This window comes from Coenobita brevimanus, chromosome 97, assembly GCF_032717465.1.
Source record: "Coenobita brevimanus isolate Jiangsu-jjx chromosome 97, ASM3271746v2, whole genome shotgun sequence".
In the NCBI taxonomy this organism is placed as follows: Eukaryota; Metazoa; Arthropoda; class Malacostraca; order Decapoda; family Coenobitidae; genus Coenobita; species Coenobita brevimanus.
Window position 1 is genome coordinate 182,383 of NC_137050.1, and position 15,672 is coordinate 198,054.

The 15,672-nt window shown below is 41.8% G+C and overlaps 1 protein-coding gene across 1 annotated transcript in view; it reads right to left on the minus strand.

Moving 5' to 3' along the window:
• LOC145413756 (guanylate cyclase 32E-like) overlaps positions 1-15,672 on the minus strand; it is a 196,190-nt gene that overhangs the window by 57,190 nt on the left and 123,328 nt on the right. The window contains exons 7-8 of the mRNA XM_080283413.1: positions 13,687-13,873; positions 5,087-5,164 (exon numbers count right to left, since the gene is read on the minus strand). Coding sequence (XP_080139539.1) covers positions 5,087-5,164; positions 13,687-13,873 — 265 coding nt within the window. The remainder of the gene's footprint in view (positions 1-5,086; positions 5,165-13,686; positions 13,874-15,672) is intronic.

Sequence of the window (15,672 nt, forward strand, 5' to 3'; positions counted from 1 at the left end):
GGATAATGGAGGACTCAGAGTGGGGACAAGAAACTGAGAACAGGGACGTTATTGGCAGAGTATAAAAGACTAATTGAGAATAATGATGGTCTAGGGCGGGAAGAAGAACCTTAAAGAAAAACAGGAAGAGGAAAGATAATGGTGAAGAATAGGGAGAGGGGAACAAGGAGCCTTTGGAGGAATCTAGGAGCGTATAATGGGGTATATGAGGTCGAGGGGGGAGACGGGGTAGTGTCATATTTATACAGTATTCTAGCCATTTTTTAAGTCACAGGGAGTCTCTTAATGGGGGCAGAAAGAGGGAGAGAAGAATCAAAGAGAGGGATTGAGAATATGAGAGAGCCTGGGGAGTAGGAAGGGTCTGTTGATGGCACCTGTTGAGCGTAATACTGAGGATTCCTGCAGCATCTGGAATTAGCTTTGGGTGTTGGTAGTTGTGAGTGTTGGTAGATATGGGTGTTGGTAGGTGTGGATGTTGGTAAGTATTAATAATGGTAGATGTAGATGTTGGTAGTGTTGGGTGTTGGTAGTTGTAGGTGTTGGAGGGTGTTAGTGTTCGTTGTTGTGGGTTCTGGTAGATGTGAGTATTGATTATTGTGGGTGTTGTTGTTGTGGGTGTCAGTTATTGTGGGTGTTGGTTGTTGTGGGTGTTGGTTGTTATTGGTGTTTATTGTTGTGGGTGTTTGTTGTAGGTGTTGGTTGTTATGGGTGTTGATAGTTCTTGGTGTCGGTACTTGTGGAGGTTGTTAGCTGGTTGTTGGTTGCTTGTGTTGGAAGTTGTCGCGCTAGTAATTAGAGTTTTTTCGCCATACCTTGGCCCAGATTTCCGTCCTTTTGCAACTTGTTGCACGTAGTTCAGTGGCAGAAGAAAATGCGGTTCTACTTCCTTTCCATAGCACACCTTCATTACTAGTATTCTAGTGTTCATCTGTTGCTACAACTCGGCATTCAAGACGGAGAAATGACATTATTAGGTCCAATTAGAGTAGAAGGAATACAGTTAGTGCAGGTAGTGGCTAACTTGTTTATACGACCTTCGGAACTAAAGATTACAACTACCAGTTCATCACTGACGCATATATTCACTCACATTAGGTATTAATTACACACACACACACACACACACACACACACACACACACACACACACACACACACACACACACACACACACACACACACACACACATGAACAGCAAAACACGTAACTACTGTTTCAGCATCTGTACTCACTAACAATTATTTCAACAGGCATTTTCCACCTCCATCATCCCAAACATTAACATTTCAATCACTAACCATTTACCCACCATTACAACCAAAAAAAAACCTTAGAGTAACCATTCCAACCAGCCACGACACTTACAGCAGATATCAAGTAAATCATTCTCGTAAGCCAGCAGGAATTCTCACCAATCACATTTCCCACCAAATACCATTCTCATCAACCACCATTCCAGCCAACCAACCAACTATACCCACCAACCAACCACGATTTCCACAGATCAACGACCATTCACACCAACCACCATTTCTACCAACCACCATTTCCACCAGCCATCACTCCAACCAGCCACCATTCCAACCACCCACCACTCCAACCAGCCACCACTCCAACCAGCCGCCATTCCCACCAACCACCATTCCCATCAACCACCACTCCAACCAGCCACTGTTCTGACCAACACAGGAATCCTAATTGTAATCTTGGGCGAGCAGATCACGTTTATCACACGAATTAACTCTAATAATTGCGATCCATACTTGAGGCGCGTGGTTTGGTGTGGTATGATGTGGTGTGTTGTGATGTGGTGTGGTGTGGTACGGTGGTGTGTTATGTGATGTGTAGTGGTGTGGTCTGGTGCGGTGGTGTGTGGTGGAGTGTGGAGTGTTGCAATATGTGCTGTGGTGTGATGCAGTGTAAGTTGGGTGTGTTGTATTGTGTTGTGGTGTGGCGTGTTGGTGTGATGTGTACCGCAGTATAATGTGGTGCAGTTTAGTGTAGTGCTGTGTATTCGTAGTGCAGTGTAGTATGGTGCAGTGTAGTGTAGTGTAGTCTAGTGTGGTTTGGTTTGGTGCGGTGTGATGTTATGTGGTGTGGTGTGGTACGGTGGTGTGTAGTGTTATGTGGAATGATGTGCTATGGTACGGTGGTGTGTGGAGTGGTGTAATATGTGATGTCGTGTGATGTAGTGTGGTATGTTGTTGTGTGGTGTAAGTTGGGTGTGTTTTGTTGTGGTGTGGTGTGGTGTGGTGTGTAGCCTACTGTAGTATACTGTAGTGTACTGAAGTGCAGCTTGGTGTAGTGCTATGTACTCGTACTGTAGTGTAGTATGGTGTAATGTAAAGTAATGTAGCGCAGCGTAATGTAACACAGTGTAGCGTAGCGTACTGTACAGTAGTGTAGTGTAGTGTAGTGTAGTGTGCTCTGTGGTTGCGATGGGAGCGTATCGGAGGCAAATTACCATTCAGCAACAGCTAACATCATTGGTACCAGGTGGAGAGAGAGAGAGAGAGAGAGAGAGAGAGAGAGAGAGAGAGAGAGAGAGAGAGAGAGAGAGAGAGAAATAAGCAGCACCGAGAAAGAGAACGAAGTGCCGTGAGAAAAAGAGAACGGGTAGTAGCAGGAGAAAGAACCAGCAGTACCTTTCCTCTTGCAGTATTTAGACTACCATTTGCGTCAGCCTAAGAGGAATTATGACGAATTACAACCCTGTTAGCACTGGGAGTGGAAGGTGTGTGCCGGGAAAAACCAGACATTAAATGCATCACACCCGGTCTTAAATTCTGACGCCCGGGAAAAGTGGTGTTGGGGACGAGGCAAAGGTGGAGTTTAGAATTCACTCACCTAAACTTGGCCTAGAGTTTTGTCTTTTGTTTGTGTCGTACTTCGTGGGACTCAGTGATGTGATATAACTTTTACATCATTTCCATGGAACTCCTTCGTGACTAGCCTCTTGCGTTCAAATCCTTCCGGGATTAAGGCATCTGGCTCTAGACAGAATATAGATACCGGTACGCTGTGGTGCACTCTTAATGAAGAGTGAAAATTTCTGCCATAATGAAGCGTTCGTTCTTTATTTTTTTAAATCCTCTTACTCGAGTTAAACCTATCAATATATGTATTTTCCTGCGTTACAACTACTGAAGGACGATGTTATCGGAATTGAGGACTCAGAAACTTAAGAGATAGCTGCAGTCGTAATCACCTCTTTCACTGGCAACTTTGTTACGGTATATTCCAGCAATTCACGAAGGAAGATTCTACTAGGCTTTTGCTGGGATCCCTTTGAAAGAAGTAGTAAACTGTGTTGTGTTATGTGATTTAAAAAATGAACGTACGAGTTCATAAGAAATACAGTTAACAGAAGGCCAGTTAGTTGAAGACGAGGCTGTCTGTTGGAGGAAAAAAAAAGAATTCTACGGAAGATCTAACCATCATGTGTGAGCAAAGGATTCAAAAAAAAGAAAAAAAAAAGGAATTGATATCTATCGATTATTTGTGGTCTGGCGTTGGAGCCTTTTCGTCTGAATTATCATCACGCTACATCTAATTTCCACAAAAAAATATTGGGTGGTTAGGATCCAGAAAAAAAGGAGCACAGAAATAGAACAACCAGTAGATTGTCAGTGAAACAGCTCACTGAATTATCCACCCATTGAAGCCTTCGAATTCATAGAGGAAAAAAAAAAATGTTTTTCTCTCCATAAATATCTGAGGATAAAGCCATAATGTGAACTGCAAGGTAGCCTAATCCCTGTCATTTTTCCATCCTTTCCATTCTAAGTATCATACCGTCATACCGGTACTTCGTTTTCTCATATATTCGTTTACTATATACAGTCAGCTACCTGGCCTGACACCTGTCCTCACTTCGGTCACGTTTTTTTTGTACCGTCACGCTTTCTTCCACCACAGGTCCAAATTAAAGCACCCAGGTCTGCAGACATACCATATTCCTCGCAAACAGTTCACTTCCACTTTCTCCATGCATTAAGTAATTTCTGCACGTGTTGCCTCAACACCTGCTGCCTTCTTATGCTTTATCCTGTTCACAGCGTTCATCACTTTCACCTTTGTCGAGTTGTCAAGCAACACAGTCCTTCCTCGTGCGCCATCAAAGCATATCATGTTTACTGCTACTTGCTTTCGCCTCTTTCATTCATCAGTTTACTACATATAGCATTCTCTTCGTTTTATGCATTCTTCTGTATACATCCCTTACATTTCACTTTTATGCACACGTATTCATAAATCTCCAAAGTCTCTTTCCAGGTATTTCCCATTTTCAGAGGCATTATATTTATTTTTCTATCAGGTTTACCATTCACTTCATTTTCTTTACTAACCTCTCATAGACATTTCTTAATCTCAGTATACTCTCCCTTTCGCCTTAATTGCTTTCTTGCATCAACTAAAACCGCTTCTTCCTTGAACTTCCACTTTTCAAAGTTTGGAGCTGAACTAAAACGATGTGTTTGTGTCTGATACCACAGATTTTATGTGCTCAGAAAGAAAACAAAATTGCACAGTTAATGATAATTCCTGTATCTGATTAAACCGAGTGTTTGTGCATAGAAAACAAACTTGGTTTAGACCTGAGTGAAAATTTGGTAGGGGTGAGGGTAAGAGGAGGGTTGTGATAGTGGGAGAGGGTAAAGATAATTGTGGTAGAAAATAGAGATTATCTTGGAATGGGAGAGCGAGGAGTATGAGGAGAGGAAGGACGGGGTTTGAAAAAGCGTGTGTGTGTGTGTGTGTGTGTGTGTGTGTGTGTGTGTGTGTGTCTGTCTGTCTGTCTGTGTGAATAAGTGATTATGTGCGCGCCTTTTTTATTTTTTTTATTTTTTTATTAAAGAATGTTTTTGTTGGGGTTAGGATATGGAAAATTAGTAGTATAGTAGTATATCGTGGACAAAATATCGTAAAGCACACACACACACACACACACACACACACACACACACACACACACACACACACACACACACACACACACACACACACACACACACACACACACAGACAGTATTATCACAACAAATGTATAAAACTGAGAGCAGTGAGGAAAAATTTTACACTGACCTTTCCGAAACAGTCCCTTCTCCTCCATAATGGTCATCAGTCCCAGGAATTCGTAGTAATGGCCGAGGACCACGTAGACTGTAAGAAAGAGGGTGAAGGGAGATGATATTAACACTAGAATACACTCTTACAAGTTTGCTGTCTGTCTCTTTACACTCTTACAAGTTTCCTCGTACCTTTTCCAGAATAAACTCGCAAGAAAATTCAGCAGTCTCCTGAGTGAGAAATAATAACCCTCTGCGCTGTACTCACATTTTAAAGTCAGGAATATATCACAGTAAAATAGAGAGAGACTTGGAATGTAGTGAGGAAGTAATTGCATGACTTACGCTGCCGACGTTTGCCTGCATGCAGTTGAACTCTTAGACATGATACAATATATGTAAGAAAATGTCGAATCTTCCTTTATACTGTAGGCTTTCCCTGCCACTAAATATATATATATATATATATATATATATATATATATATATATATATATATATATATATATATATATATATATACATCATCGTCAACCATTACAAGTCCACTGCTGAACAGAGGCCTCCTCCAACCTTCTCCACGAATTCTTTGACTGAGCCGATCTTTGCCACGTTTTCTCTGCAAATTTCTCTATCTCATCTCACCACCTCCTGTTTGGTCTTTTTCTGCCATACTTACAATCTTTTGGTGTCCAGTCAGTCAACCTCTTGCTCCATTGGTTATCCCCTATTCTTGCCACATGGCCTGCCCACCTCCATTTCTGTTCTTTTGTAACTTCCATAATATCACTGACTTTAGTGTGCTCTCTCACCCAGGTTGATCTTTTCTTGTCCCTTAAAGATATTCCCAACACTGACCTTTCCATTACTCTCTGAGAGTGGATTAGTTTGTTTTTCATCGATTTTGTCAGTTTCCAGGTCTCACAACCATACGTCATAGCTGGAATTATACTGTACATTCGTTATGTACTTTTCGTTTCATGCTAACTGGCAAGCTATTTTTCATAATGCCTCAGTGTTTACCAAAAGCTTTCCATCCAATTGTAAAGCGTCTTTTTATTTCGCTATCATGTTCTTTCGTTGATTTTAGTATATGCCTCAGGTAATTGTACTCCTCGCCTTCTTGAAGAATTTCTTCGCTTTTTCTGATGACGCTCTTTGGTGTCTGTGGATTAAACATTACTTTAGATTTACTCTGGTTCATCTTTAGCTTTACTTCGAGACTTTCTATCTTTACGTCATTTAACATTTCTTGCAACGTCTTTGTTGTTTCTAAGATTAGGACAATGTCATCTGCAGATCTTAAATGGTTTTGCTTTCTGCATCTATGTTCACTCCCTTGTTTTCCCAGTCAGGCTTTCTGAAAATACTTTCTTGTCATGCAGTAAATAATTTTGGTGAAATTGTATCCCCCTGACCCACGCCCTTCTCATTCTTAATTTTTTCCGAGTCCTTATGTAATTTAACTGTAGCAGTTCCCTCTTTATATATGTTTTCGAGCAGTTTTGCAATGTTCTCATTCATTCCTTGTTCTCGCATTGGATTTTTAATTGCTATGTTCAGTATATATGATTATATAGATAGATAGATAGATATAGATAGATAGCTAGATAAGTACTAATTTATACTCGTGTTCACATTCTCACTACGTAAAGAACACTCATTTTACTTTACATCAGTCTCATTTATTTTCGTCTTCTCCTTCCGTTCACTAGTTCTGTCGTTTTCTCCAGCTTTGCGGTTCACCCCTTCATTAATTCATCTTACAATTTCACTGCTGTTCGTATTACTTATTTAAATTATTTTTTGTATTACAGCATTTGCTTTAATTATAAAAAACTATAACCTTTTTTTCATCTCTCCTAGTTTTATTGTTCTTATCTGTTATTGCGTTCCCAGGTTTATCTGGACACGAATCCGGTACAACAGGCTAAATCAGACCTTCTCCTGTTGTCCACCATCCTCCTATTGAGGATTAGGAGGAAATTAAGGAACGTTTGTTTAGCTGAGTAAACCCTCAGCTCGATTAAATTCACCATATGAAGCCGTCCCTCTCCAGTATCATCCTTCCCTGCAACCTTACCGTTCAACCCTTCACTAATTTACCCTCCTCCAATTTCACCTGCTATTCACCTGTTGGCACTGGGACGCGTGTTATTGTGGGCCGGTGGGGCGAAGTGAATGCTGTTTACTATGCAAATTCTGTTTTCTCGTCGCAATTTTGGAGGGTGAGCAAGGGCTGTGTGCAAATGGGGTCTGCCGGGTGACTTTAGCTTGCCCGGTGGAGCTTGTGTGTGTGTGTGTGTGTGTGTGTGTGTGTGTGTGTGTGTGTGTGTGTGTGTGTGTGTGTGTGTGTGTGTGTGCGCGCCGGCAGCTTTGTTTGGAAGACTTTGTGGTCGTTAGGAGAATGGAATGTGAAGCTATGTAATTGTCGGAGGAAGAGATTCAGAAATATATAATGGGGTCTGGTAGAGATGGTACCTTGCCTGTTTTGTGGCAAGATAATTATGTAAAGTACATTTTTAAAAATCTCGTTCTGTTAGTCTCGTAATGCAAGTAATCTATGATGGAGGTAGGAAAGAAGTGGTCGAGTATTACGATGGAATCTGGCAAGAGTGGTAATATGAATAATTTTTGGGTGAATTTTGTGTAAGATTGGGAGCTGTTTACAAGGTTTGGGTCATATTATCCGACTGTACAAAATGCTTCAAGACCATTATTGTAATGAGGAAAATGGGGTATGTATCTGCATATTGTGCAAAAGAAAAGGTTGAGACCTAAGCGTTGTCTAGTAGTGATAATGGTGTGATTATCGCTTGCTTGATTTTTTTTTTTTTTTTTCCCCCACGAAGCTCGAGTCAGTAGCAAAGGGAATGAAATGTGTACATCTGTAAGTTGCGGAGGAGAAAGAGGCTGAGGTATTTAATGAAGTCTGCTTGATTCCCATCTTTTTTTTTTCTTTTTTTTGTCAGGTCGTGGTAGAGGTGATTATCATATCAAACTCTGAGTCCGTTGCGAGGGGAATGTAAGGTTCAACTACGTCAGGTACATAAAAAGAGGATAAGTTGCTGTATATGACGAAGTTTGGCAGGGATGGCAGCGTGAATATTATCAAGTTTAAGTCTGCGTAAAGTTACTGTTTCAAGTCTTAAGTTAACAACGAGAAGGGAATAAGCAGTTACGTCCAGTGCATAATAAGCGGATGAGATATAAAATGATTTCTGGTAGCGATGGTAACGTGAATATTTTTGGCGGAGATCTGCAATATGTGAATCTGTCAGGTTATAATGAGGTAAAATTATGCTAGTATGTGTCAGAAAATATATACCCCCGAGATCATCCGTCAGTGGCAGACTTCGCTGGCGTTGGTGGGAAAAAAAAAAAAAAAGATGAACCGGCAGACTGATAAAGAGATAACAAACAGATAACGAGGGTAATGTTAACGGATATACAAAAAAATGTATTCTCTCGATTTGGTATGGGTGTTGAGAAATATAGCGGTTCCAGGTACTTCCCATAAATAATACAAGTGATGGATAATAACAGATGGATAGACAAATAGATAAATAATCACAGTAACTAGCTAAAGAGGAAAAATTATAGAGTTATATGGCGATAAATGTATTCCCTGAAGATTTCCCCTCAACGGCTTGGTGTGGGGGAAAAAAGTGTTAGTTGAATTTTGTCCCGTCGTAAGGAAAGCTAATGATGTGTGAACGATGATAGGAAGAGGAAGAGGAGAGGAAGGAGGGGGAGGAGAGGAAGGAGGAAGGGAAGAGGAAGCATGAGGAGGAGGGGAAGGAGGGGGGGGGGAAGAGGAAGCATGAGGAGGAGAGGAAGGAGGGTTGGGGAGAGGAAGCATGAGGAGAAGGGGGAGTGAAGGAGAGCGAGGTAAATCAGAGAGGAGGAAAAGAAGCAGGGTAGGAATACGAAAACGAAAAGTATGTATGTATACAGTACCAGCAGAAAATTCTAAAGCACCAAATTAACATACGGCACTGAAAGCAGTAGAGCTTAGGAATTAGGAAACTATTTTTTTCCTACCCAAAGAAAGTAGCTATACGAGTGTTATAGATAGAACACCGGTGAAAGATTGTATGATCTCGAAAAAATATAATATACCCCACTGAAAAGAAGACTGGAAGCAATTAGAAATTTAAAAAATCTTGTTTAAAACAAGTCTTAAATTGGAACGGCAAAAAAAGTGAGAAATATTAAACGGAAAGAATAAGCGAGAAAATTAGCAGTCTTGCTGGAATAAAAATGAAATAGAGAAAATAAAGCGAACTCTAGAGTAAGGGGATGAGGAGATGAGTGAATATTGACCAAGGGCTGCAGAGGTAAATGGATTAGTGGCTGAAATTGCTTATCAGTCTTCCAGCGTTCAGGCTCTCTCTGTGTGCTATCCTTTGTCTACCTTCCTGTCTGCTTCCTATGTCTGTCTCCCTGCCTGTCACTCTTGTGGTCTTCCTCTTTCGTCTACTTTATGTACTTGTCTTTCAGTCTATTTATCTATACATTTCGGCCCCTCTATGGCTACCTGCCTCTTTCTCAGGCTTTCTCACTATCTGCTTCCCTGTGTCTGTCTGTCACCTTTATCTCTCCCTTTCATCGTGTCAGCCTTCCTGCCGCTCACCCTGTGTATCTTCCTCTCTCTATCTCTGTCATTGTCTGTCCCTCTCTTGTTCTGTTTCTCACTCTCCCAGTCAATCTGTGTATCGACCTGTCTTTCGCCTTTTCCATCTTCTTTGTCTTTCTCACCGTGTGTCAGTCACTTGGTCTGTCTGATTTTCTTAATCTGTCTCCCTGCATGTATATTCTCTCCTTATCCTCCAGTCTTTCTGTCTGTCTCTCTGTTTTTCACTCTGTACATCTCCGTGTCTCTCACCCTACGTATCTCACTCTCTATCTGTATCATATTATCTCTCAGCTTGTCTCTTACTTTGTCTCTCTCCCTGTCTCACGTCTCTCTCGTTGTCACTCTTTCCTTCTCACGTCTCTGATTCTGTTTCTTACTCTAGCTCATTCCATTTCTCCCTATCTTTCATCTCTTCTGCCTACCTGTTTCACCTTGTCTACCTTCTTCTGTCTCTCTTTGTCACCCTGTTTAACTCTGTCACCCTGTCTAGCCACCTCTCGTGTCATTTTATCCACTTTTTTGTCTCTCACCCTCCCTTCCTCAGAAACATGAGATGTTTTGTCTAACCTGAAAATAATGAACTGTGTTTTAGATATAATGTATAAGTCACAGATGACCCGCCACCATTTTTAACAGATAAGAAAAAGATCCGAGTCGAAATTACAAGATCTGCAATATTAGGGAGGACTGTACGTTGACCCCCCCCCCTCCTTTTTTTTTAAATGTGATACAGATATTTCTTCGGGTAGAAGTCAGAGCCAGAGGTCAGAGGTTAGTCATTTCAGTCCAGTGACGTATTTTTTACTTTTGCTTTCTCCAGGTGGGTTAATTTACTTTTAAGAGAAAAAATTCGTTCTGGAAGGGCTATAAGTTTGCACTGGCCCCCTAGGTGCCGGAGAGGAACGACACAAGTGGTGGCACCGATAATACTGGGTGATGGGTCTTTGTGGTTATACAAACGTCTCCCAATTCACTCCATATCCCTCGAAAGAGGTGTGGTAGGCTGCAAGAGAAAGGAATCTTCAGCCTGCAATCCACCGGGTTCGCATCCAGATGAGCTTGGGGCCACAACTCACCCTCTTTCTATCCAGCGTCCTTCCTGTGTTGAATGAAATTATCTGGTGAAAATGAAAAATGAAAAATACGCCATAGTAATGCAAGAGTTGAAGGTCAAAACGAGTGTTCAGGAATTGGCTGTCATTTTTTTTTTCTATCTTCCCACACGATGCCACACCTCTTAAAAAAGATAAAAAAAAAATAAAAAAAAAAGATTCAGCATCTTCTCTGCCTTTTTCCTGTCACCTCTGATCCTCTTGCCTCAGCTTTATTAGGCATTTTTTTTCCATCCTTTCCACTTGCACGAACAGACGAGTCTTCTCATCCTTTTCCCTTGCCCTTCACTCTTCCTCCTCCCACATTTTTCATACCTCCTGTGTTCTCCGTTTTAATCTCCCCGTCCACACACACCCTCTCCATTTCAATCACTTTCAAAGCAGATTCTCTCAGAGTGCTTTCTCTCAATTTCTCACATTCTTTCTTCGTATTCCCTCTTTACATTCTCTTTTCCATTCACCCTCTCTCCATATTTCACATTCTCTCCACACTCTTCACACTCCACACTTTCTCACCTTGTACTTTCTCTTCTCATTTTCTCCTATGCACTCTCTCAATTTACTCTTTCTCCATATACACTTTCTTCAAACACTTTGTTTCTTCAAGCACTCCTTTCTTGAAGCACTCTTTCTGTAAATGGTTCTCTCTCTCTCTCTCTCTCTCTCTCTCTCTCTCTCTCTCTCTCTCTCTCACACACACACACACACACACACACACACACACACACACACACACACACACACACACACACACACACACACACACACACACACACACACACACACACACACACACACACACACACACATGAGTCTATTTTTCCAAACCCCTTTCGTTTTTTCCTCTCTTACCTTCTCCAAACACCCACTTCTTATTCTCTGATTCATTCCTTTGCCATTATTTCTCTTTTCATCCTCCGCTTCTCCCCATTTTATCTGTTTTCTTTTTTTATCTTTTTCTCAACGTTTCTCCTCCAGCGTCTCTCCTCGCTTCCCATCTCAGGTTTCTTGCGGTCCGATTAGATGTCTTGGTTAATAGGTAGGATTTCAACTCTGCCTTGGCATTCCTTTTACCCGTCTGGCCTATCTCTCTCTCTCTCTCTCTCTCTCTCTCTCTCTCTCGAGAGAGAGAGAGAGAGATTTTAGTCTGCACTAAGAGAGGCAGAAAAAAAGTCTCTTTCATTTCCGCTTTCTCTTTCTTCCCTTCTCAAAACCCGTTCTCCCTCCCCCTGTCTCTGTAATCCTCTCACATCGTCTTCGTCTCAAGTCCTCTCTCACACTTCAGCTTCCAAACATTTAGCCCTACAATCCATTTAGACGTTGTGGAGATCTTTTGATCAAGTGAATGTCATGGCTTTTGAGGTAAAGGGTGCTTAAGTTCTCGTACCCTTCTCCATTCTCCACCATCTCGCCTCTCTCGGCTCTCTTCTCCTCTCCTCTCCCCTTCCCTTCTCTCTGCACCCCTCTTTTCTTCTTCTTCCCTTTCACTTTTCCTTCATTTTCCTTTCTCCTCCTCTCTCTTTTTTCCTTTTCTTTCTTTTCTTCTCTTCCCTTTCGCCTTCTCTTTCTTTCTCTCTCCTTTCTCCTCCCCTCTTTTTCCTTATCCCCTCTTTTTTCTCTTCCCGTCTTCTTTCTCCTCTTCCTCCTCTCTTTTCTCCTCCTTTCTCCTTTCTCCTCCGACTAGCACTTTTCTTTATCTATCCTTTCTTTCTCCTTTCCCTTCTCAGACTCTTCTCCTATCTTTTCCTCTACACTCCTCTCTCTTTCACAGCTCCCTTGTTTAACTAGTTTCTCGCCATTCATTCCCATTTCCCCTTCCATCATTATTACAGCTCATATACGTCTCCCAGAAAGGTGTAGAACGAGGAACCCTGTGTAGCAACCTTTGAAGTGTACTGTAGGAGGCCCTTCCATAATTCTTCCCATTTCCTCTGCCCTTTCTCTCCTTTCCGCTTCTCTGTCTCTCTCCCCTCGTCTGTATTTTCCCCCCTCCTTTCTTCGTCTTTCTCATCCTTTCCTCTTCCCTTTTCTCCTCTGCGTTTCTTCACCCTCCCTCCATTGTTTCTCTTTTCCTTACACTTTCTTTTTCTTACCTTCTGCATTTTTCTTTCCTCTCCACCATCTTCCCCATTACAGTTTCGTACCTTCTCGTTCATCGTCATCTCTCCTTTTTTCTCTCTTTTCTCTCTCTTTCCACATACTTCTCTCTTCCCCACATCCTATCACAGAAGTGTAGGGGTCCTTCATAACTCAAGCTTCTTTATCACCCCTTTTTTGCTCGCCCAGCCCTCGTGTACTGTGCTACCCCTTCTCTCTCCACCTTTCACCTCCCACACTCTCCTCTACTCTGTGTTCACACACCCATTTTGTCACTCAGTTTATCCTCTCTCACTTTTCCCCCCTACCCTTTATTCTAGACACTCACTCGCATAAAGCCAGGGGAAAAACTTATTGCTGTGGCACCTGTGAAAACTTACTCCAATCCGCTATTTTATTTTCTACTCTTTATCTTGAGCTTGACCCTTTTTCACAGACTTTCTCCAAGCAGGTTGCAAAAGAAAAAAAAAATCAAGTATTTTTACAACAGTTCATCACAGTTCCTTCTTTCAACACATTCTCTCCCTCTTCCCAACCTTTTCGCAGCACGATTTTTTCTTACTCTAGCTATTAGACACTTTTTGAGCTGGAGGGATTTTTAGGTATAGTTTTAGTTTACTCACCCATGCGAAAAGTATCCTCAGCTAAATGATATTGCCTGGTTAGAATAACAGTGGTAGATTTTTTCCCCTCTGTTTCTTTCCGTCTAAATAATCTACTTCGCCCCTCCATCCTCTTCTACTTCCATCCCACTCTTCTCCTACTCACTCCTGCAGTCCATATACGTCTCCCTGAGCATGGTGACGAAGGGGTTGCTGTCGTAGCCATGGTGGTAGGTGGCGCTCCAGCTCCTCGAAGCAATGATGGTTATGTTGTGGAGGGGCAGAGTCCTCTCGATCGTCTGTGCTACCCTTCCGAAGTTCTCGTCTGGGGAATTGTTATAGAAGAAGGTGACCTGGTGGAGGAAAAAAACAGGTGTTTGATTAGGTTAGGCTTGCTAATATAAACCTGAATTATACTGAAAGCATAGACGAGGCATTGATGGTGATGTGGAAAGCTAGTTTTCTCGCGACTGTCTGTGCCATCCTCCAGATGTTCTTGTATGGAGAGTTGCTTTTAGAAGAAGTTGGTCTGGTGCAGGAAAGAGACTGGGCTTAGATCAGGTTGTTAGGTAAGGTTTGCTTAAAACAGAGTATAAACATAGAGATGTGGAAGGGTCTTGTCCTCTCGATAGTTTGCGCTACCTTACCAGTCTTCGTTTTGGGAATTGTAATAGAAGAAGGTGACCTGGCGAAGGAAAGAAGCGCGTGTCAGATTAGGTTAGGTTAAGTTAAGTAAGATTGAGTTAAATTAGGCTAATAGTGTAGAAGAAGCAGTGATAGTGATGCAGAAGAGTAGTGTCCTCTCGATCTCTTGTGTTGCCCTTGTAAATTCTCGTTCAAGGTAAGAATAAGAAGATGACGCCCATGGCATGATGTGTTAACTCCGTGTCAGGCAAGTCTTTTTGTTTTTTTTCTGCTTCTTGTAGATGATTTTTCATGAGCTTACAAGAGCACTGAAGTATGAAAAGGATTAACCTCCTTCCAGTTATGATGTCTTTGCTTCCCTTAGACGGTTTAATGTAACTTAGGAGAGACTTTTAGAACTGGAATAGTTTGACAAAGCCATCACGAACCTCTGCACTACTAAATTCAATCCTAATCTGAATAATATATTTTTGTTGTGGCTTAATTAAAAACGTGTCATGGGACTGAAAGGAATAATGAAGGCAGCGTGTACACACTGCCGGTTGAAAAAGCCTTTCCTGATTTGTAGTGAATCGTCTACAGATGACAAGAATCAAAGAAGATAGACGTCAGTGGATTACATGCGATTAAGAAGTTTGAAAAAAGAGATTTCGTGGAGGACAGGGATGATAAGAGGTTCGTCTTCGCCCAAGTCCCACTGTAAAAGGAAATAGGGTAGGAGTGTTAGTTTGCTTAGTGAGAGGCTGAATGGAGGGAGTGGACCACGGGTAAGAAAGAAAAGGAAAGGGTGTTGGGTAAAAGTCAGACGGCAAGTTGTAAAACCTCCTGTGACTGGGTAGGAAGATAGTGTCAGGAGTTCTTGATGAGAAAAGAGATTCGTGGGAGACAGGAGCATAAACTGGAAAGTGGGGAGGAAATGCGAGAAGGAAATACTGTTAAACTGAAAGGAGCACACAAAAATATGCCAAATTATGCACACACACACACACACACACACACACACACACACACACACACACACACACACACACACACACACACACACACACACACACACACACACACACACACACACACGTCTCCCCCAACGACTCCGTAGATTACAACTCTTCGAAAATTTATGCGTTATTTAATTAAAACCTGGCCCCATCAACATACGAAATTAATTAATATTGCTGTCTTACCTCCCCCTGACCAATTCATTTCACCTGTTCGACATTCAGGGTAACCTGTGATACCTGTCATTTCCATTAAAAGATATTGCCAGATAATGTTTATGTCCGCCTCTGATAGCCCGTTCTCTGAGGAGCATCAGTCTTCCCATGTTGTACATTTTTACATGTCAACACACTGAAACTTATACCCACCGTCCATACCGGGTACATGATAGTGGTGCGTGAAGTGGAAATAGAGAGGTAATGTCCTGGTGTGATGGCTTTAGCGAGATTATGTTTATGACACGTCGGTGGGTGTTTTTGAAAACCAATATAATCAGTTTTTGTGAAAT